The sequence below is a fragment of the Oreochromis niloticus genome, linkage group LG5, assembly GCF_001858045.2.
Source record: "Oreochromis niloticus isolate F11D_XX linkage group LG5, O_niloticus_UMD_NMBU, whole genome shotgun sequence".
Lineage (NCBI taxonomy): Eukaryota > Metazoa > Chordata > Actinopteri > Cichliformes > Cichlidae > Oreochromis > Oreochromis niloticus.
The window spans coordinates 7,760,503-7,785,159 of NC_031970.2; the positions used below are offsets into that span (position 1 = coordinate 7,760,503).

General features: G+C 38.5%; 1 protein-coding gene across 3 annotated transcripts; it reads left to right on the top strand.

The window, feature by feature from the left end:
• On the top strand, positions 1 to 24,574 carry eya2 (EYA transcriptional coactivator and phosphatase 2). 3 transcript variants are annotated; one of them, XM_019359008.2, is made up of 16 exons: positions 2 to 377; positions 9,150 to 9,299; positions 9,492 to 9,532; positions 10,477 to 10,589; positions 11,441 to 11,557; positions 15,347 to 15,423; positions 15,582 to 15,765; positions 16,028 to 16,164; positions 16,287 to 16,370; positions 18,965 to 19,054; positions 21,082 to 21,140; positions 21,901 to 22,061; positions 22,539 to 22,653; positions 22,825 to 22,946; positions 23,051 to 23,151; positions 23,490 to 24,574. In XM_019359008.2, exons 4-16 carry the CDS (start codon positions 10,487 to 10,489, stop codon positions 23,568 to 23,570), a joined length of 1,431 nt encoding a protein of 476 aa, XP_019214553.1. In that variant the 5' UTR covers positions 2 to 377; positions 9,150 to 9,299; positions 9,492 to 9,532; positions 10,477 to 10,486; the 3' UTR covers positions 23,571 to 24,574. The 3 variants fall into 3 exon arrangements, with proteins under 3 accessions (XP_005460865.1, XP_019214553.1, XP_005460864.1); XM_005460807.4 differs by having other exon boundaries at positions 9,218 to 9,299; XM_005460808.4 differs by lacking the exon at positions 9,492 to 9,532 and having other exon boundaries at positions 1 to 377; positions 9,218 to 9,299.
• Positions 24,575 to 24,657: the final 83 nt, after the last annotated feature.

Below are 24,657 nucleotides of genomic sequence, written 5' to 3' on the forward strand. Positions count from 1 at the left end.
AAACACACGCGTTCAGGCTGTGTGCAGCGCGCCCGCACTCCTTCAGTAGTAGGAGGAGGAACCAGGAATCTTCGCTCATTTACTTAACACCGCTTCCCCACCGCCAGGAAAGCAAACACGCTCCTGAAGCTGCAGAGTGCGAGAAGAGAGATCGATGCGAGTGAGTGTCTGCAGAAAGCTGTCACCTAGAGCCCCTCGATTTAAAGCGTCCGCTTTTTCTTCCTCCTCATCTCAGGAGCTCCGAGTCAACAGGAGCGTGTTGTCACTGATTTGCTGGGACACTTGGGGGGGAAAAGACCTGCGGGCTCTCTCCTGGGCATGGAGAGGCTCTGATCGGTAATCGGATTTTTCCTGCATATGCCTTATTCTAAATGATGGTAAGTTTAATATACCTTCTTTTCTGTCTTTTATTTATTTATTTATTTATTTATGCAATAGGGCATCATATCATTACATATCACTTCACGGATTTACTGATTTAAAACAAACAGTCCGTAGAGTTTGATGCTCATTTGTATCGCTGCGAATTTTTTATGTATTTCCTGACCCTTCCAAGTCTGACTGAGACTTTTTGAGATAAATATTACAGGAAGCATAATTTGTCCTGTTAAGAGAGTTTTTCTCCCCCCGGCCCCCCCTTCTTTCAAACCGTACCAGTGAGAAGTGTATACTAAAGTAAATTTACGGCATAATATTTCAGCTACACTGTTATATTTTTTTTCTCGTTTGGCTATTTTAAAATTATAATAATAATAATTATTATTATTATTATGATTACAAAATTAGGGTAATATAATGATGGTATTAGTGGTATGGTTAAAATGTTTGTTTTTAAATATTGTGTTATAATTTCATTTTTAAAAATAAGACATAGCCCAAATGTAATGTATAATGATAGGAATCTTCAAGGCCGTGATACAAACAGTAGCCTACTTGGCACCATTCCTATTTGTGTAGGGACAAATGTTTTCTAAAGCGGAAAAATGTCGGGCCATATACAAGTAAAACTGGTTAGTTTTGTTTTTGTTTTTTTGTTTGTTTGTTTCGGGGTAGTTTAAAAATCCTATGGGCTGAGAATAGTATTTTCCAACTGATTAAGCGTTTAACTATAATTCTTAAGAATAATTCCTAGCAGTAGAAAATCCCCAAATCATCATCAACAAAACGGTTATTTTGTGTCTTGACAAGCCATTAAAAAAAAACAAAAAAAAAACTGGGGCAGAAGTGTGTGAGGTGCCTTCTCTTTAGATTGAGCTCCTTTTGTTTTTCTTGGTGCGTTTTGAGTCCGTGGGTTAATTTTTGCTCGGGCCTATAAGTACAGAAGATTACACCCAAATCACTGACACCCGTGTAGCAGCCACTCAATGACCCTCAATGAGTAAATTAGGGGAGCCTCCCCGTAAGCGTTTTTCAAAGACTGGTATTCATATTTGTCAAGGACCCCTTCATTGCTCCAGACTAGAAAAGCCACTCTCCTGTTTTGCCAGTCATTCAAATTACTTTTAAACATTTCTATCGGGTACAGGGTAAAGAGTAATGAGTAATGGGGTCCTCTGGTTTTAGCAGACTCCTCTAAAATAAATGTATTGACATGAAAAAAATATGACGTTGCATTGTCTTGGATTTCTAGTAGATTTTTGCCATGATATACAGATAAAATATATATTAATTAGGAAATATTTTTTAAAATTTACATTTAAACTTTAATAAGTTAAACAATTAAATTTTTGTACAGGCAGGGATCTTTTTTTTTTTAATATCATGTGGGACACCAATATAGGTTCTTTATATACCACCACTCTGAATTTTGTAAAACCTAGTTGGCATATCTCTCGCCTGCCACTTACTGTCAGTTATCTCTGTTCCAAAGCGGGAGTCTTACTTTAGATAGCTGGTGTGTGAAATTCAGATCCCCAACCGTCCATAAATTAGAATCTCCTGCTACCTCTATTTCAATCTCCATAAATATCCAAGGATCTGATGGAGGCGACAGGGGTGCTGGCTCAAACCACATACGCAAGGTTTGTGCTCGAGCATGTTTGATTTAACACTGTGGTGTGTCTCCTAATAACATTAGGCCCCATTTCTGGATTTCTTCTCTATAGCTGACCCGAGCCCCTCACAGTCTTTCTCCCTCTGCCTCTTTCTCTTCTCCCTGTTTCCTCAGACTTCATGGTTCTTATTACTAGCTCTAATAAATTGTGAATAAGCAGGAACCCAAAAAGTCCCGAGTTGTGGAGAATTCCCCATCCTGAACCGAAGGCACCCCCTCTTAAGAAAACACAAATTAATTCCAACCCCCTCTGTAGCCAAACGTTTCTGGAATGATAAATATTTTCATAGGAAGCTCTGCTCTTCCTGACTTTATCGGCACCGATTTTATGATATTTCTTCACAGCTGTGCAGCTCTTGATGTCTTATGGCTTCTGTTTGTCCCTTTCTCCTCAGCCTCTCTCTTCTCTCTCTCACTCTCACTGGGAGTCAAGCAGCTTTAATGACATGAATTTAAGGCTACAGCAGTGTTAGAGCCAGACTTTGCTGTGTCATTGCAAAGCTTTCTAATTTGCTGCACTAAAATGAGTGCATTTGTATTTGGCGCAGAACCAAATATTTTTTTAGCCATTTAGTCAGCTTATTTGCTCTTAGACACACCACTTGACATCTTCTCGTTGTGCTTTAATCAGCGAGGCGTACAGACCAAATTTGTCCACATATTGGCATGTTGCCTTTGTCTAAAAACATATTTACATGTCTAACATTGCACTTGGTGTTTGTCAAGGTCACAAGTATTTCCTAGGCAGTAGTTTATCCTGTCTTTTTAACAGTCGCAGGGACACAATAGTCAAGTGATACAGCCAGTTTAATCCTGACTTACAAACAAGCACACAAGGTCAAAGTCATAACGGCTGCATTTATGTGACCAGTGTACGTCAGTGTGATTGCTTGTTTTTGCTCTGTTTTTTTATTTTAAATATACTGTTTTTTAAATGTAGTTTATTCTCTTTGCTCATAACCCGAGAAGCCTGCAACCAATCAGGTAAAATGTTAAGGAAATAAGGAAAAGTTTAAATGTCCCAAAAAAACTCAACAGCAAGTTTTTTGTTGTTGTTTTTTGGGGGGAGGGGGATTAATGTTTAGATCAGATTTGTTTATTAGGCTTCTTTATTTATAATCCAACAACATAAAAGCTGACAGTCGAACATCATTTAGATACTAATTTTGAATTATTAAAAACTGCACATTACTGTCAGTGTGTTTGGTTTAGCAAAAAGTCAGGGCAGAAAACGTGTTTCTGTTGCTTCTTGAACCACTCCAAAGTTATGAAGCCTTCTTCTTAATGTCTCCTGCTTTCCTGCCATTCTCTCCCCCATATTTAATTCCCTTAAGGCCCAGAAAGCTCCCGGCGAGGCCTTGTGGTGATGTGTGTGTAGGTCTGGGTATGTGTAATAAACTCTGGGCTGTCAGCAGACAACAGCTGTCTTTCTGGCTATCTCCTTATCTCATCTTGAATAGTGAAGCCACACACATTGCAACAAAACCTACTGTGACCATTTTTTTCTTTGGGCGGGGGGTTAATGTGTGAGCGCTTTCCAACGAAAAGAGAATTTAATATTTCTCGGTTGTCCATGGAATATTTTTTTAGGTGTCAGAATTTTTTTCAACATTACGTTTTCCTCATATAATATAATGTTTTTTTTGTCTTTTTGGTTTTTTTTTTTTTTTTTACAATTTTTCCATCTGTTAGCTCGAATTCACCCATCCATCCACCTATTTTCTTCCACTTATTCAATTCAGGCTCGCAGGGGGCTGGAGCCTATCCCAGCTGCCACAGGATGAGGTTGCCAGTCTGTCACTGAGTTCGAATTCATATTTGATAATATCACATTTTTTCTGGCATTCTTATCTCCATTTTTCTTTCTTGCTTTCTTTGTCTCTCTCAAACACACACTTGCACAGTAAATCTACCAGTAAAGAAGTAATTGGACCTCGGTCTGTCTGTAGCACCTCTGAGATTCAGCTACTGCTGAGTTCTGTCTGGCCAGCTGTTAGCGGCTATGGCGGCCACTTGCCATCATGTGCTAGGGAGACGATCGAGGGTAAACCTAATGACTAATAAAGCCGCAAGTCTGAGAGTTTGTGTACTTTAGTGTGCGTCTATGAGTTCATTAGAGAAGGCAGGAGCACTCATGCAGTCAGGCGTGTGTCACTTTTAAATTCATGAGCGCATGCACAGCCGCCCTCCCATCATCAGACCAGATGTTTTTTTTTACCTGGGAGCCAGACCACCATCTGACTGGGGTCAGCCCAGTTCTCCAACCCACACCCACTCCTCTAGGCTGCTGGGAGGTCTGCCAGCTGTCCCCCTCTCTGACCCCTGTCCCAGGGCACTTGTTTTGGTGTAGGTGGTCCTTCTTGGGTTTGGCAATATTACAGGGGGAAATTATAAGGGATATTATAAGTGTTGTTCCTTGAACACAGGGAGGAAACCGACCTTGCAAAGAAACAAATGCAAGCTGAAATGAGCTGAAATGTAGAACGGAGGAAAGAGCGTGTGTTTGAGAAATCGGGATAAAGGTGCCAGTAGTGTCGAATAAAAAAAGCTTTGATTACCAAGAGACGGAGTGGACTGCTGACATTCAAGCAGTGCTGTTGTTGGAGTTAGTCAAGTGAAAAAGACAGGACACCAAGTCTTGGAGGTAAAGTTACGGAGTGTAGACAGAGTTGACAACAGGTTCACTGCTGCCAGAGGTTAATTAAAGCCGCTTGCAGAATCACTTCGGTTTCCTTCTAAGGAGTTCTCTGTCTACATCAGTTTTAAATGAACACACAAATGAACATACTTGAATAGCGTCACCATTCAATTGTGTTTGTTTGTGTCTGTTTTGTTATCTCAAGAAAAAAAAAGGAGACAGAAAAAAGCTGAGCTAATCAATAGAGTCTTTATTTTAATCATGTGTGTATGTCTTAAAGTGGTTATGGAAGTTAACAGATTTTTTTGTTGATATTGTAAATATTGTAGATAAGTTGGGGTAAGAAGGGAGTGATTGCATGAAAACTACAAAAGACCTGATAGGACAATTTCTACTGCAACAGGTGTCTAAAACATGGAACCATTTTGTGCATGTGTGTCTTTTTTTTGTTTGTTTTATGTGGTGATAGCAAATATCAAACTTTGTATGGAGTCAACAAAAACATTTCTGTATGGTTTTTCCAAGTGTTACAATTAATCCATTGCTGATGGAGATTTTTCTGTGAGTAAGGATGGCCATTGCTTTCTTGATGTAGTTACAGCAATAACAGTCAGCGGTAGCAAATCACATATAGAAAATGAGCATAAAAAATGGGTGCTAATGTCATTTACTAATATTTTAATATCCATGTTATCTTCCAATGAAACAACAACACTATGTTATAGCTTATGTCTTTTGGAAATTGGAAACTTAGACAAAAAAACATATGTAAATGTAAATTATCAGACAAAGCAAGCAATTCAAAGATGTGCATATTTTAGAACATTTAGTGCACATGTTTACTTAGGAAAATAATCAGCGGACATAATTGATAAAGAAAATAAGTGCCAGACCAGGCTCAGTCCCTGGATGGAAAGTCTTGCAGATTTGCATGAAGTTTGCGCTCTGTTTACTGAAAGATTTTCCAGCATTACTGGACAGAGTTTGTAGGCTCTGAAAGGGCTTTTTATCATCATAATACCAAAAGAAAAAAAAATCATGAAAATGTCAGAAAAAACAACAGTTTTCCCACATGTGTACTAAATCATCTTGTGTTCATTTATATTGGAAGTGCTGGCTTTGTTTTTACTTGTGGATGGATGTAGGTTTTTTTTATTATTATTAAATACACAAAAAAAGTTCTGAACATAAATATCCATATATTTTCCTGTTTTCTGTAGTCTGTTGAACTTTCAGTTGTGTGCCAAAAATGTTTAAAGGGGGCAGTGGTTGGCAGATGGCATCAAGTTCCTCCCCAAAACATTGACATAAATCCAAATAGTGGGTCCTTGTTCAATGTCTTTTATCAGCAGCTGAGAGAGAGGTTTGTGTGCAACAGCGAAACAGCCCCCCAAATTCCCCCAGGCACTTATGTGGACTGTACAAATCGAGGGCTCCAGGTGGGGTTCCATATGGCATGACCAGAGACCACCAAATCACCTTTTCAAACTTCTGATTGAAAACCAATAATAAAGGTCAGACCATCCGTGGGTCACTTCAGGCTGTAACCAGACTCTTACTATAAAGTCATATCAAAATTCAGACAGCCAGACAGAGACTTAAACAGACATTGTTGCTGCATACATATTTACACTGTCAACAATAGGAAGACACTGGTCCCCTAATTGTCTGACTAATGTAAATAAGATAGGGAACACACCCTGCATTGAAAATTACCACCAGCTACAGCATCTGGTGAGGACTCGTGGGTCACTTAGTTAAAATACCAAACTTTACTAGTTTTGTTCAAAGCAGAAGATACGCTATGTGACAGTTTTTCAGCAATTTTCATTTTTCTCCAGATGTGATAATATGTCATACAGACCAGTTTCTTGAACATGACAACACCTTAATAAGTGAACGTAGTTTATTATGTATAGGTATGAGTCAGTTTAGTGTGAGTCAAATTGTTGTCTTAACTTAATAAAAGGTAAATAAGCATAAACAGGTGTTTTCCTTTTATTTTCCCAAATGACATTTCAACCTAAAGCACAATATACTCCACAAAGGCTAGAATTTGATACCCGTGAAATAAGCCGAGGTCTAGCAGAACTCTGAGACCCAGGTGAAGCTGGTGAGACAGACTTTGTGGCCTTGCGGCCCCCTGTAGCATTGCTGGGTTTGTTTTAGCTTCAGTTTCAGTTCTTGGCCTTCCACATCTCTGTTGAGCGCCGCTCATCTTCCCTCCGGTGTCCTGTAGTTCCCATGGCCTTGGCCGCCCTCATCCCAGCCCTCAACCTGAACCAGGAAGTGCCTTGGCTTTCATACAGTTTTTGTGTTTGCGTGTACGTGCATGTGTGTCTCTGTGTGGGTGTATGTATACAGGACTGTTACAACTAAAGTCAAGAGGACTCTGAACAGACGTTGCTTTTAGTTTTACTCCCTGGAAAGTACTAGGAAATGCAAAGCACAACAGAACTTCCCTTATTTTTCCTCTGCACTGCAGTATCAGTGTCATCATACTGAGCTTCACAGTCTGCCTGTGATAAGGGTCACTTCAGGCTGCAAGGACTTAAACAAAGGTTACTGATTGTATCTAAACTGCAAAGCCTGATTTCAGATTTCAAATTGAGATGAAAATAATTCAGATATACAATTTAATGCTTTTGAGCTGTGGTTGTAACATATTTACTTGAAAAAAAAGTTTGTAATAGAAAGAAAAAAAATAACCTGCATTCGCATGTATTTATGTTTACGGTGAGATTAATACTATAGACCTACAAGTGAATCTAGTAAGTCCTTGTGGCTGAGAGTGCGCAACTTGTAAATAATGCATTTTGCCTTTTCTCAGTCATCCTCATGTCTCTGCTGCTCTGAAACCTAGTTTCTCTTATAATTCATCACTGTCATCTGTCTCTGTCAATGTGTTGTCAGTGAGGTTGGAGGTCAGGCAGTTAGCTACAGCTTTGCCAGATTGCAATGGCCTTAGGCAAAAACAGAGAGGGGGAAGGGGGAGACAAAAAGAGCATATACAATTAATAAAATAGTTCAGGTTATTGCAAATGTAGTCATATATTTACAAAGGAACAAGATTGTGCGGAACAAAGACAGGTAACCATAGCATTTAGTCACGCTTTTCTTCACTGCTCTGACACCTACTTGGCCACTGGAACAATGCGCACACATACATCAACATTTTAGCACGCTAACAGAGTTCACTCTTCAGAAAATGTTTTCAACAACATTTGGGATTTCTTTCCTATTCAGCCATAAGAGACTTAGAGAGGTCTGTACTGATGTCAGGCGATAAGGCTTGGCAGGCGGTTTGTGTTTTACTTCTTTACAGAAGTTGGATGCACTGTAACTGTACTTTCACAGCAAACTTGTAAAGACATTTCTTTGTGAATCCTCTCAAAACTTTTACCACCGAATCACCATAGTATCATCCAAAATCAAGATTTCCCTTCATTTTGATCTGATATGTGTAACACAGATGGCATTTTGACATTTTCCCAGCATGGTAGTAGGAGTTCTGTTGGGCAGACTGACCTCATTCAGCTTCCTCCTTTAACTAATTTATATGCTACAGATTTTGTCTAACCATCAGCCCACTTTACAGAACCCTTTTTTCTTATTTTTATTGCTTTTGTTAATAAGGCAGGACCTATCAATTGTACGTCTTCTAATCAAATCTCATATCACATTACACTGATATATCCAATTATCTGTAAATTGACAGTAAAATCAAAAAGGCCATATCGATCTGGTTGTGGTTAATTGAGTGATTTCAGAATGATTTCACTGTCCAATAAAGCAATATGTTATCATATTTCTCGTATTAATTTGCAGCATTCAATTCAAGTTTATTTATACAGCACCAAATCACAACAACAGTCGCCTCAAGGCGCTTTATATTATAAGGTAGACCCTAAAAAAACCTTCAATTTACTCAGGAGAAGCAATTAAATTAAAGAGCTACTGTAGCTCAAGGGAAAAATATCTTGCAAAATTTTTCCTCTCCTCATGTCATTATTTTGTCATGCCGTCGTGTTTACTCATCAGCTCTATCGTCCCACCATGTCAGCCAACAGACATGAGAAATTCTGTTTAACAGCTTTCTGTTGAAAACCCTATCCACCCCCACTGTTATTATGGTTTGTGAACTATTCCCTATGTAGCAACACACAATTTGCATGGCACAGGTGTCAGGTAGGAGAGTAAGTCTGAAAGGTTAAAGCGGGCTACTTTGCAAAAAAAAAAAAAAACAACCTTAGAAACAGTTGTACCTGGTTTCTGTAACTCCCCATTTGACTTTCAGATCCCTTATTTGACTGTCTGAAGTCATTGCGACAATGGCTTCACATCAGTGCTACATTTAGCTTAATCTGTCTGTCTGATTCTTTGTTTTCTTTAAACCTGTTCACCTTTTGAACTGTTTGCATGAATAAAATATTTTTTCTCCTTGTTTTGCTTCAACAGGGCTTGAGGCATGTCAGTAAACTGCATGACTATGTCCTGATGGTATGTATTCACTATTGTTTCCACAGGAGAGTTGACGACTTGAAAGCAACCTGACAAACACCAGTGTGAGAGGATAAAGAGGTTTAAGCTCTCTCTCTACAGGAGCAGGTAAGAGAACCAAACTACAAAGGCATGCAGTCTGCCTGAGAAATTACTGAGAAGTTTGTTACATAATGAATGAACATCTTATCATAACTGTATTTATATGTTTATAACCATTCCTTTGAGTGATATTGTCTCTTTCTTGGCTGATCTCATGGCTTTTTTTCTAACAGTGTCCACTCTTGCTTCATTTCACAGGGCTTCTTATTAACTAATCCAAGGACATTACACATCCTCAGGTATTCTTTTAATGACATTCGCCACTAAAATTAAAGTGAACTAAGATTAGGACTTTTTGATAAAACTTGTAGTTAGGACTGGATCAGGTGACTCTGAACTTTCCCGTAGTTATGTTGCATAGGAGTATTTCTCCTTCTCCTCTCCTGTTTTTACTAGTTTATTCACCACTTTGTATATAATCATTAGATATTATTAAACATATATAATCATTAGATATTATTAAACTCTCTCTGAGCCTGGTTCTGTCTGAAGTTTTTTCCGGTTAGAAGGGAGTTTTTCCTTCCCACTGTTGCCAAGTGCTTGCTCATAAAGGATCATCTGATTGTTGTGGTTTTCTCTTTCTATTTTTGTGGTGTCTTTACCTTATTATATAAAGAGTGCGTATGATCAAATGAACTATAGACATGGGCTTCAGACTCTTCAAAATACCAGTTCACACAGCTCTGGCTGTGAGCACAGAAGACCAAGCCATCTTATGTTTGCAAGAGGCAGCCAATCAAAAGAAAGCTTGTTAAAAGGGATCTACACTAAAAGGAAATAGGAGTGAAAATAGCTTGCATTAGCCTGTGGATAAACTGAGGATCTGAACTGTTTAAGACAAATAAGGATTATTTTTATCTATGGGTTAAGCAAAGCTATGCTAGTAAAGTACAAAAATGTAAATTTGCGATTCTGGAAATTGCTATAGCTCACCTTTCCTTTCATTTAACTTTCAAGCGGAGTTTTATGTAGATTTGTTTAAGTTTTTAAGCTTTTAATAGCAGACGAAGCAAAGAGACCAAAACAACAAAACAATGCATATCTTTCAATTTTATCAAAGATTCCTGGCAGCCACCCATTCTTCCCCATGCTGAATTTTAACATGACAAAACAGTGAAATGGATATAGAGAAGTCAAACTCGCTAACAAAAGTTCCCTCATTTTTTTTTTCTTCCCTCTCCAGGATCATTGTCATGGCAGCATATGGACAGACTCAGTACAGCCCTGCCCTCCAACCTGCAGGACCATACGCATCGTACACGCACCACACACAGGGCTACAGCATGCCATCTTACAGTAAGTACAAACAAACATGGTGTTATGAATATACAATGCAATAACATTCTAAAACAGTGACTTGAGGTGGACACTAGGGGAACAAACATTTTATAATATACACAGCAAACCAGGGCATTGTGCTACGAAGATAAATTGCCATTTTACTTACACCAATAAGCCACAGCATTAAAACAATATTTTGTGGGTCTTTCTCATTCGAGTCAAAACAGCTGCGATTAGTCAGGGCATAGACACTAGCTCTCTGGCTGCATCCTGTGATGTTTGGGCCTCAGTGGAACAGTTTGTTCTAGGCATCCCGCAGATTGGTTGATTTGACTAGGATTTGGAAGGATCAGGGGCCAAATGATTACTTTTGGGTCTTTGATGCGTTCTCAGAGCTGTTTCTGTGGAGTTTTTGGAGGTCGTGAGGTGCATTGTTCTAGACTGCTGCCTTTGAAGGGGTGTACATGTGTCGAAGTGGGTGGCATGTAGCAAACTAACATCCAGGAAGGCCAGAACCACAGGCTTACCAGCAGAACACTGCATTATAACAAGCTGATCACGTCACTTGTCACTTGTTTTAGCATTGTGGTTAATCTGTGTAGGGTCTGTTCAGTGTTGCTGAGGAAAATGGATTTCAAGAGATTGATCTAGAAACTCAAATGTCAAACCTTGACAGTCAACCTCAGTGTGTTATGTAGGTTTAATTATCTCAACTGATTAACATGGATTAGACAAAACCGTTTTCTGACTTCAACATCGAAACTCTAGTAATAGCGTGTTTGGTATAATTGATAGTGAAAATAACTTTGTTGGTTAGTCTTGCCCTGAATGCAACATTAATTTTCTGTTTTTTAATGTTATTTCAGATATTAAAACTGAGGATGGCCTAAGTCACTCACCAGGACAGACAGGACTACTGGGCTACTCCAACTTCAGCAGTACTCCATCAAGTCAAAGTCTCTACAGCTACTCTCATACACATGGTTAGTCTGAAACACTGTATGTACTGAAACTAAGGACACGCTACCGCACACAACAATGCACAGACCTTTTATATGGCATCTCTGATATTGCGTTACTGGATGGAGCATCCATACTCGCCATCGTCCTTAGCTCCTCTCCTCTCTCTGCCACACCTGTTCTCCATTAGCTGCGGTCTGGACTCCTGGCGTCAAAAGTCTCCCCACCCCTCCTCTTTTTTGTGGGGTCAGGCCCCCTTTCTCCACTCAGACCAACAACACAGCATGCAAGCGCTTGTGTCAATTTCTCCGGAGAGGGAGTCAAAAAAAACATGTAGATGATAGGAAGAGAAAATGAGAGGATAGAGGAAAAATATGAATTGTAGAGATAACAAAAATTAGGCAGAGGGTCTTGTTGGCAGTCAAATGATTTGACTAAGATATAGTGCTCGTGAGTCTGTTCAGCACTATGCCCATGCATGTCTGTGTGTGTTTGTGATTGATTGTGTGTGTGTGTGTGTGTGTGTGTGTGTGTGTGTGTGTCTGTGCTGTACACATTCCTCAGTCGTTCGGCGCCCAAAGCATGACTCGCTCAGTGCGACTTTATGGCTTTGAAACCAGCGTGAAATTGACCTTGTGTGTGAGAGGGGAGAGGTTAAGGGGCATTTTACGGAGGGTTGAATGGGTTTAATATTGCAGACAGAGCATGAGCTATTTCCACTGAATGAAAGAGACAAAGAGAAGATGAAACAATTTAGGGCAATAAACCGATGAGTGGACGTGCTTTTAAAATGCTGTTGATTTGCACTCTACACCAATGAGTTCTTAACATTATAACAATACACCAATTAATTCAGATACTATTAATGACATTAGTCGTTCCTCTGCTTACGTTCTACGTCTGACAAATTTCATGTGACTTTGTGATTTTGATTATTGACTAAAGTGATTGTCCCATGTATTTAAAATAAACTCCTATTAAAAAGCAGAACGTCTATTTAAAATTGTAACATTTTAAAATGTTAACAAAATGTAAACATTTTAAATATATAGGATTTTTTTTTAGCTTAAGAATTTTCATAACATTAGCAACTACTAACATTTAAGGCTAGAGAACATAGTTGATTTCACAATAGTAATCCCAGGTGCCAAGAATATTTTTGAGAATAACAACCCAGTACTTCCTGAATCTTACTGCCTTTCTTCTTCTTCAACAGTATATAACAATAGACAAGAACATTTGGTGCATATGATAATTACAGTAGTTATGGTACTAAAAAAATATTCTTCATTTTAGAAGTAAGGTGTTGTATGTAAAGCATCTGTTGAAGCTGGTGAAGTATTAATTTTAATCTTTCTGTGAGTGATTGGACAATTTTTAAGCGCCACAGTTTACCAGGAAGTTTTTTTTGTTTTTGTTTTTTTATTCATTTTTTTTCCTTTTCTTTTTTTTGGTGAAATCAAGTTGAGACAAGTTCAGAACTGACATTTCTCACATGTATCAGCAGGAGACAGTTAACATGTTGTTAATACTGAACTAGATGGAGTGTCTATAAGGCTGGATACCAAATGACTACTCACTAGCAGGGATAATTACCTTGTGTTATTCTCACTTCAACAAAATCAGACACCACACAGACTTTGTGCAAGGTTAAAAGCCATCTAATGTTGGGAACTTGCATTGTCACAAGCATCTCTACGTTCATGGCTGCAGTTAAAATGAGCACTAAACTGTCATGTTGTGAATAAGCACAATTCATTGTTTGTGAATAACTATAGTTTACTCTATTGCCAAAATAGTCATGGTTATAGATCCTTTTCCTTTCAGTTAGCTAACGGACTAACTGACCTTTTTCTTCTTATAGATGACCGAGTAGCTGTTTCCATAGCTTTTAATTTACCCTAATCTTCTTCGAAGAAGAAGAAGAATCGCTAGTCTTTTACACAGTTAAATTTTTGCTCTGCTTAAAATCCAGTGTTATCCAATATGAATGTCATGCTTTATCTTTCTCCACTCACCCACTGACTCCAGATCAATTGCTTGTCAGCTCTTTGCAGACAAGTCAATTCTTTTTTTCCATATAACTTTCTTTTAGGAGAATATTCAGATGTGAGGCATTACACAGGAATGTAAATATTCATGTAAACACACTTTTGATGGAACCTCTCAGAAACTGCAAAGCCTTCAGTGACTGTGCTTTGTTAGATCACCCTTGAACCAACAAACAGTTTTTAACATAGTGTACTTAAAGCTTGAAGGACACTGTTCCCAAACAAAATACAGTTGTTTGAATATTTGTATGCATAAATCATTAACTGAAAACTTCAAACGGTAATAAACTGCCACAACAACCAAATGTTTGTAGGATTTCAGAATGTTTCCATGTCATCCATTATACTGTACACAATACACAAGCTACACACACACACACACACACACACACACACACACACACACACACACACACACACACACACCACAAAAAGCCTTCAGAAAAACTTACTGTACACTGTGTGTGCAACTCAAACCAAATGGGGGCTATGGGAGCTTTTTGTGTTTACTCCAGAGACGTCCTGTATTTTTCCTTTAGTCACTCTAAAGGCTGTTGTGTTATTTGAGACCGTTTCATTGTGATTCTTCCACTGAGTCATTATTCTACTGTTTGTCATGCACTGTGTCATGGTGAAGAAGGAGCAATGATCTTATGAAACATGAAACAATGATCTTATGATCTTATTAAACAATGGAGGGTAAACGTAAGGTAATTATATATAGCAAGCTAGTAAGCTAGCAGTGTCTGTTAATTAACTTCCAAACTATCCCATGTAATTACTTATTGCTTAAAACCACCCATTCAATAAACAGTACAGGTGGAAATAAAACACATAGTAGGCATGTCATTTGATCTGTTTTTCATGTGAATGCAGATAGCAATAGACACAATCATCTACATAACAAGCTGCATAACAAGAAAAGGCTCTTACTTTCTCTAAAATGGGAACATTAAAAGGTCGAACTGCTTTTAAAAATGTTCTTTCTGTAACACAGCTGGTTTAGCAAAGACTGCAAAATATGTCAACTGTCATCTTCTTCGGTTCATAACATGTATAACTGTCTGTTTGTAAATTCTGAAAATGTAATTATTTTACATGAAGTTGTTAGGAAATAGTATCCCCGTTTTAAGGAACCACACACAACGTACTTTTTTTCACAGTTAGTAGAAGTTCATTTGATCCTCTTTGGATAATAGCCAGCATTTTTGCATTTTTGGGGGGTTTATTTTAATTTGGGTTTTTTTTTAAGCTATATCAAGATAATGGTTAAACTAAAGGGATGGAATGAAAATCAGAAATATATCCAGTTCTGTGGGTGAAGGTGATAAAATTACAGGAGAAGTAGTTAATCAGACAAACAAACAGTATGCACAGACCTGACAGGAAGATGCAGGGTGAGACAGCATCACTGTGGGGCAAAATCGCTTGGAGGAAGACATTCTTGCCTTGGCTTGATTAGTATTGAAGAATCCCAGAGCAGCAGACTTTCCCACCTGTGTTGTCATGTCGATAATAAATCACTCTCTAACCTTCTACAGCACTTAGCTGTCACAGAGGAGTCAAAGTTTACTGCTCAGTACTTCCTCTACTCAGATCACAGATCAGATTGGATCTTGCGAAATTATATATGAAGCGGATTCAACAATACCAGATGGAACAGAGTCAAATATCCCTCCAGTTTGGAATTGTATCATTTTTTTGAATCCTTTGAGTGATTTATACCTTAAAGCTAACCCTTGTCTATGCATCATTCCTTAGGTAGTGGTATCTCATCTGGAATTTTTCAAGGCACCCATGCAATCTCAAGTTCAACCCCTTTCAACCCTGCACAACAAGTGAGTATCTAAGTTCTTACTAGCAACGCATGAACAAAATTTTTCTTTGTTTATAGTTATCTGCAGAAATAAAAGGGGAACTCTAAAAGTCCTGTAATGTAATCGGTTATCAACTGATGTTTGACATCACTGACTAATATTCTTGTCTGTGTTGGCAGGAGTTTTCAGCGTATTCAAGCTACAGTCAGAGTCAATACTCGCCGTATTATAACTCGCATCACTACAACAGCCCCTATCTAACCAGTAGCAACATCAGCCCTGCTGCGATCACTGCTCCATTAGCCTATCAGCACCCAGAACACCCAATTATGTTGCCCAATCACAGCCCAGAGTCGCATACAGGTAAAAACTTCTCTTTTTTTGTTTTATTTCTAAGCTTTTTTTAAGAATATTTGAGTGATTTAATCACTTTAATTATACTATGTGTCATTTTTTTAAATCATTGTGACATTAAGAAAAAGAATACAAAAACCTAAATATTCGAAACTGTACTTCCCTGATGATTCTGAAAACCACGTAGTTGCCCCTTTGAACATACAAATTGTTGTTTGTGACCGGTTTTAAAAATAAATAAAAGAAGGAAAAAATTATTTCTGTCTTTTAGGAGAGTACCACCCACCACCCAGCCCCCCCACACCAGGTAAAGAGGAGGGGGTCCCAACACGAAGGGGTTCAGATGGCAAGTTAAGAGGAAGAAAAAGAGCCAGTGACCCCGCTCCACCTTTGGACTCTGATATTGAGGTAAACACATGGTCACACATTGTTGGAAATTAGCAGCATTTCTCTACAATATTTATCTTTCTCTCTCACACACTCACAAACTGTCATGTGGTTAACATTACATATCCGTTATTTCACTGCAGCGAGTGTTTATCTGGGATCTGGATGAAACCATCATTATTTTCCATTCGCTCCTCACGGGAACTTTCTCCTCACGATTTGGCAAGGTATGGCGATATGACCATTCTCGTTGTCATTTACTGTAAGAAGTATGTACTGAAGCTATAATCACACACAATGCCAGCGATAAGGCTGGTGGACACATGATCCTAACAACAAACGTGTAACCCCGCTTTCTCTCACCAATCAAGTGCTTATTTAACTTAGTGGTCAACAGTTTGGCTGCCTGAGACAAGTGACCTTTGGGTCTCATCCCTGAGCATTTTCACACGCTGGCTGTTTTTCCTTTCTGCCCTCCTGTTTCTTTTCATAATGCAGCAGGGCTGTTTAGCTACCCCGACAACCTGCGGCGTGATTGGCAGCCAGTGGGACCTTTACATAACAGACAGGCAGCTGACGAGGGGCGGACAGTGGTGCATTTCTTGTTTTTGGCCGTGGATCTGTGTTTTGAATTCTCACGGTCCCCCTGCGGGTTGACACAAGGCTGATGGGAGTTTGAGAGCAGCGTTTCTGATGGGCTCAGATCAGTTGTTTCTTTTTCTTTCTCTTCTGCCACGGAGAGGGGGTGAAGAGAGAAAGAGCAGAAGGGCCAAGAAAAGAGAAGGAGCAAGTTAGACTCTGTGGATGTGTTGAAATGTGACTCATGTGCCAGAAATTCCTGATTCCTCCCACCACCCAAACACCCCACTGTTGGATCTAGGGAAGCTCGGCTGGACACCTTCTGACATCAAAACTAAGACATGCAGTAAAGGAATTGAATGAATGACAGTGGAAAAACAGATTAATAGCCTAATATTGAGATGGTTTACAAGCTAGAAAGATTTTGTTTTTGTTCCTACTAAAGGAGAAATAATACAATCATTTCTGGAGATAATTAACTTAGTTTGCATCCTGCTTCTCACCATAAGCCTCTTCCAACTGGATCAATGTAATTTGCTCTTATTAATAACAAATGCTTGGGTATGTAAAGTTAAGTCTGGGCCCACTCTGAGGAAGACTAATGGGTCTGTTGAAAGAAACCTGTTTTCACTAGCTTGGTGAGCCAGAGGTGAATAGATGTCCGCATGAGGAGCTGACCCTTACTCCCAAAACATTGCTTCCATTATCTCATCTATCATGCAGCACCTCACTCTATTCTCCAGAGTGTGAATTCCCTTCCCAAACCCTGTCTTTTATATCACAAACAAAAGTCCTCTGCAAAGGTGCAAATTTGGGAACCGAATTTTCTTCCATGTTCTTTCCTTTTCTACCTCTGTTTTCATCTTCATTCCTTTGCTTTGGGGTTAAAAGAAAGGGGCTTTTATTTGATTTTCTGTGTAGTAGTAACCACAGTCTTCAGAGAAGGGTGATTACAGACAATTATTTCAATTATTGGACAAACAAACCTTTCTCAAGCCTTTAACTCCACCCACTTCATCCTTTCTATTCACCTCTTCCTTAGTCCTCGCCCTCTGCATTTTCTCCCAGTCACCTGTGTCCTCCACGTTGCTCCTATTGAACTTATTTTGCCCTTTGTCCTTAATCACCTTTTTTTAAGCCCTTTTGTGGAGGGAGGTATTTTATAATTGCTGTGATTTACCCTACTTGTGTCATCAAGCCCATTTTACCAACCTGAGTGAGAACACAGCCCCGCTTGTCATTTCAAATGAACTAATTAAATGTTCACCTTTGGCTGACATTTCCTGGCTCGGCGTGTCTTGCTGCCAAAGAGGAGTTATCAAAACAATGCACCACTCACATGTACACACTTTTTTTTTTTTTTCTTTTAATGTTGAACGACAGCCCACACCATGGATGATTTGTCAGCCAGACTGCTGGCACATTATGATTTATATTTGCTGAAGGTGGTAATTCAGAATATGCTTATTAAAAAAACTAAATTGAAGTTGATGTAATGCAAAACCTGGTTTTTAGTTTGCTTTCTATATGATAGAAAATAACAGAGGATAAAAGGTGTGAGGGAAAAGGTGAAAGACTGAATACATTTCAGTTATTATAGCCATCGCATTTAAGGTGCCACTAGTTAAACGATTCTAAATGTATACGATTAAAAATAAGAGTTTTTTAATAGTTTTTAGACTCCATGCTGAGTTCGATTAGTTTTCATGCCTGACCTACAGCAGCAGCAGAGAACAGTTGGGAAAGCTTGTTGACTGAATTTATGAGTGCCAAAACAAATAGCTCAGAAAGGAGATGGTAGAGATAATGAAAAGCAATAGAGTTTGATTGACAGATAAATATTCACACTTGCCTTCTTCTGGAACCTGTTTATGTCAATCCTTTTACTTAGAGCAGAACAAAGCTTCTATTATGTGTGCATTGACATAATGAAAAGAGCAGTAATTTTAGATAACCTTAAATGAACAATTTATTTTCTAAATACCAAAGCTTCTAGTCTTAACCTAAGCCCAGAATTTTATTTCTATGAACTTGCTAACAAAGAGCACAGCCTTTGTTCACATTCACATTCTATTCACGGCAAATAAATGGTGCTAAACCTGTTTATAGTTTTAGATAAAGATGCCAAAAAGAAAAAATCTGTTACTGTCCAGACTAACTTTCAACAGTTTTCTTCTCCCCATCTTGTGCGAGAATGGCATATACAACATGTGTCAAGTTTTTCTGTGTCTGTGTGCATCAGGACTCTTCAAAGGCAGTGTCTCTGGGTTTGTGGATGGAGGAAATGATCTTCAACTTGGCTGACTCGAGGCTTTTCTTCAATGACCTGGAGGTGAGGTTTCAAATTTGTGTGATGAACCGTAAATGTTGAAAAAACAGGAGCACAAATAAAATTGCAAGACTCAGTGTTGATTAATTAGCAGTGTGCTTTGCTGCACAAAGAAAATTGTGCCAGTGTACTATTTTCATATTTGGCCCACAGTGCACTGGATCTCAATATATTCTAATAATTGTGTGACTTTTTCCAGTAAGCTGGAAAACTGTAGCACTGAAAATTATCCAGCAATGTAAGCTGGCATACTGTTAACCAGAAAACCTTGCCTGCAAGAGCTTAGCGAGCGGTTTGACATTTTGCAGCTTTTTCTTCTTACATAAAGCACGGTGGCACTCATTGTAGAACTCTCCATGGGGAATTGACAGTACGTCAAAAAAAAAACTCTGCCAAAGTTAATACACAACCTCTTAAAATGATGACTCCTTAAAAAAAGAAATAAAAGCCCCTGTTGGTCATTAAAATGCAGTTTTAGTACCTGCTAGTGACTGAACAATGCATGTGTTTTTCATCCTAAATTCCTTAACCTTGTTCTGACAAAGAAAAAAAACCTAAAGAGCTGCATAGAAAAAGAGAACAAGTACACTTTGTGCTATAATTATAGGTCTGTGTCTGAGTATCCAAGGGGGAAATTAGTCAAATGGGAGGAGGAACAGTCAAGAAGAGGGAAAGGAGCCAACAAAGCCATTTGCAAACCCAGTTTTTATCCCTCCTTTTGTTGTCAGGGCTCAGTAAAGCTCTAAAGCAGTACCCCATATCAGGCTGACAAAGCCTGTTAAGTCTTAAGGTGCAATTATCTTGTCCTTATCATGTCTGTGGCAACACCAGTGGCTACAACTGCTGCTGTCATGACTCACGTGTTACTGTCTGACTAATCAAGTCCACCATTGCCAGTTGAAATTTTAATGGTTTAAAAAAAAAGATTTCAGTGTGTTCTAGTTTTCTTTATTTCAATTTAACAATACAACTATTACACTCTAATCAAAATCAGACTAACTCAGACTTTTGCTTTTTCAGACTTTTAGCATATGTGCTATTTTTTTTTTTTTTTTTTATTCTGCACTTACATTGACATTTTAAGAAATTCCCATAGCTGACAGATGAAGGATCCAGTTTGCTTTTTTCCCTGTTAAATAACCAAATGTTTGAAATTAAATTATACAAAGGTAATTTGCATTGTACGGTCAGCAGTTACATTTCAGCATGGGTGGATGTCACCTGAGTGGGAGGTGGGTTGCAGCCCCTGGGAATTTTGTTATGCAGCAATGTAAGGAAGATGAGGTAGCGTCTCCGTCTGGATGACTGAAAGGTGATAGGAGAGCCGGTCTGTGCTGGGTCATTGCATTACAGTTTGGAATCATACTAGGACTCCATTTTTAAGCATGTGCGTGCTTACAAACAGAGTATATCACTGAGTGTGCAGAAAGCGGAGTGCAAGTTTTTGCTTGATACCTTTGCATGGTGTGTTTTCACTTAGTCTGTGATGACTGACTTGTCCTACTTTTTTTTTTTTTTTTTTTTTTAAATTTAACATATCAAATCATAATAGCTGTTTTCAAATTTCTTGTTTAACTGCATATTGCTGAAGGTGTTTTGGCTGCAGACACATGGTTAAGCTACAGTGTGGTTTTGTTCCTTGCAGTCTGGTTGGCTGCATTAACGTCCAACAGAGACAAATATGCAAACCATTGTGCTTGTCGGACAATGAGTGATTCTTAAGAGAATTTCTTTTTTTAACCAGTGGTTAAATTGTTAGGTGTATTAAAAAGAAAAAAGTGTAGATTTACTTTACTTCACTATGTGGTTGCACTAGAATTGCACCACTATGTTGACAGACTTTTTTTCCCTGGCGCCTTACTGGCCCATTTCCTGACACCTTATTTCCTCCTTCCTTGTATTTTATTTTAACCCTTTTTTTTCATATCCATTCATTGTGCTATCGTTTCTATAGAGCAGAGACCTGCCTGTACATGGCTTTACTCTGAAAAGGATCTCTTCATATATCTGCTCTCCTTTTCATTTCCCAGGAATGTGACCAAGTTCATATTGATGACGTGGCATCAGATGACAATGGACAGGACCTGAGGTAAAGTTTCTGCTGTGTTACTGTACTCAAAGCTTAGCTGGGAAACTCTGACAGTTCTGCTATGGCTTGTGAACCAGACTTGCCCTCTGGGTTTTAGGGGGCAGGAAGAGAAAAGCATGGAGATGAGACTGGGGCTGTGTGCATTTGTGTGCATCTGTGTGTGCTCATGCATGCAAGCATGTGCATGTCTTTTATTTTCCCTACTTCCACAGTCATATAATATGTCAGAGGATTATCCAGTGCTTTCATTTCTCATCAAACTATCTCTTTCATTCCCTCTGTCTCCCTCAGTCCTGGTGTTTTATTGCATAAACTTGTTGAAACACTTTAAGACGCTTTTAGGAATGATTTGAACGAACCAGTCTGTTCAAAAGTACACTTTTGACATATTTATTTTATTGAACTTGGACCTTTTCATTTGAGTATGTTTTTATATTTATCCTAGTCACACTACATGTATATAATATTTTTAGTGACAAATGCTCATTCAATTTTACAGGATTTCTTGGCCCTGACAGTTTCATTTGCACTGGCACATTTCCCTACATTTGATGAACAACTCAAGCAATGCTTTCTTTTTCAATGGTTGAATTGCTTGAATCAATTCCTGCAACCCTAAAATATATTAGTGAATATAGCTACTGATTCTTTGAGTACCAATGTCAACAATGATGAACTGCTACAATAAGATGTTCAGAAGAATTCAGCTCGCGCCTTTATCATTTATATCCTGGCTGTTTTCTTTATTGTGACTCTGCAGCACTTACAACTTTGGGTCGGATGGCTTCCAGAGCCCAGCAGGAGCAGGATCTCTGTGCCTGGGGTCAGGGGTCCACGGAGGGGTGGACTGGATGAGGAAACTAGCTTTCCGATACCGCAGAGTCAAGGAGATCTACAACACATACAAAAATAATGTTGGGGGTAAGTTCCAGTCTCATTTTATACAACATTGCTGTCTATGTGCGACATGAAAGTTTAGACATTCTTACTTCCTTCTTTCATCTGGGGTTCTCGTGCACATATTAAAAACCTAGCACTTACAGGAAGTTAGATGATGAGATTATTCTAGACAAATGCAAATATTTATCAACTGTGGGACTTAACCCTTTCACCAGTACCCTTAAAGGCAAAAGAGAAACGAACTTTAAGCGTTACACCTAGTCAGGTTTCAATGGGTAAAGAGTTAAAGAACTAAATCTAAAATCTAAGATTCAAAACAAGATTGGTTTGAAGTCATAAAGTAGGACCTTTTCATTCGAGTTCATTCAAAAAGAGTAGTCACTTTTCATTAGGTTCCTATTGTCTTTCTAGGCATAAACATGCAGTTTGAATATGAAGAAGAGTAAAATACTTGTTTCCAAGATTATCTGTCAAGCTTTTGTTCTTCTTGATGGTCAGGTTTACTGGGCAGCCCCAAGCGAGAAGAGTGGTTACAGTTAAGGAGAGAGATGGAAGTCCTCACTGACCTGTGGCTGACTCAAGCACTCAAAGCTCTGGCTCTCATCAACTCAAGGTCAGTTTATGCTTCCACAGTTTTATTACCAGTAAGAGGTGAATTAAATGTTAGCTTTGTTTAATTTGACACTTTCACATTTTTTTTCTAATTGTATTTTTCTCAGTTTGTGACAAAATATATTTATTTGTCGTATTTACTGACTCTAGCATCTGTCTTGCCCTCTTTCAGGCCTAATTGTGTGAATGTGTTGGTGACCACTACCCAGCTCATTCCAGCCCTGTCCAAGGTGTTACTCTATGGTTTAGGTTCAGCCTTCCCCATAGAGAACATATACAGTGCCACCAAGACAGGTGAGAAAACTTCAAGGGAAAGTAGGCAAGCAGATAATATCACAGTTAAGCAAGTGAAAAAGCTGTAATAATAATTTAAACTGTGATTTTTCTCCTTTTCAAAGGCAAAGAAAGTTGTTTTGAGCGTGTCTCTCAGAGGTTTGGTCGGAGAGCAGTCTATGTGGTGATAGGAGATGGAGCTGAAGAGGAGACTGTAGCCAAGAAGGTAAAACTGTCTGTTTTTTATTACTTTAACAGCTGAAAAATGGGCCACAGCAAATCAGTTAACCTTACACCATGCTTGATTTCTGCAGCTTCTGTGGTACGGGTTTGTTTTTTCATGAAATCCCTGCATTGAGATTTTCCAAGATTTTTTTTTTTCTAATGCTTTTCTACAATGTTATCCAGATGAATCTGTGTACTATAGTACCCCTCCAAATGGGACAATACTTCACATATGCTCTGCTTCTGCAGAAACACTGAAAACTTCTGAAAAGATACTACCTTAAGTTTCAATGTTATACTCTATACACGTTTGATATGACATTATTTTTGTTTTATCAGAAGAACATGCCATTCTGGAGAGTGTCCTGTAGGGCTGATCTCGAGGCTTTGAGCCACGCACTGGAGCTGGACTACCTCTAGAGGGCGCCATCCATCACATTCTGCTCTTCTGCTTGTGTTATGAGAAACTCTGGAGCTCCTGAGTGCACCTTGCAGGTGAAGATTCCCCTAGAGACTGATTAAAAGTCAGTCACTGCTATATTGAGCGAGCACTCTGGCAGACAATTTTATACCAGAGCCAATGGATTTTGTGGGGATTCTGAAGCAAGGCCGCAGTGTCTGTGATACATAAACATGAAAAAAGGGCTGGAAACAAAATAAAAGACCAAAGTGAAATAAGGGACCAAAACCTCATAGCTAACTCCAGGGAATTATGGTTAATAAAATATTAATCATATAAAGCAACAAATTTACTTTTTTTTTTTTTTTTTTTTTATTCATCTCAAGTTTATAAATTGTGTCCGTTTTCAGGATATTTACACCCTGTTTAGTGATCACAGTGAGTAAAATTCAGATTGTTGATGACTTTTTCTGCTGTGTCTTTATATTTCTTTTGAGACTTAACACAGTTTTTTCCTGGCCATTACTGTTGTAAAGACAAAATTAGAAACAAGATTTGTGATATTGTGATTTTAATCATCTAAATAAATGTTAAATACCATTCTCTTTAAGGTAGGGGCTATTAAATAGGCTGCATTTCAGCTTTACAGTGTGAGCTATTTATTGGTTCAGTTTTACAATACAGTACGGTAATAGTTTGGGAGCTCTGCATAAAACAATAATCACAGTTAAAGACCAAAAATCTGCTCAAAATGTTTTGATGAGTTGGCTTGAAGATGCTGTATTATAGGCTGGTGCTTGAATGAATCTTTACCTTTAATTATGGGTTGTATATTGTTTTCTTTACTGTCATTAAGTTCCTAATAACCTGTTTGTAATATAGTTGGACTGGTATGATTGTGCATGTGCCGATTACACGGCCTGTCAGCTTAGCAATGATCTGTATATAATGCTTGGTTGCCAACTTGTTTTGACAGACAGTTGAAGTAGATTAATAAAGATAAATTAATTACACTGAGGTTAAAGGTGAGTTCAGTTTCATGTCATTTTGCACCGTTGCTCAATCTATAGATGCATTCTAAACAATCTACATGACATAAACCTAAAA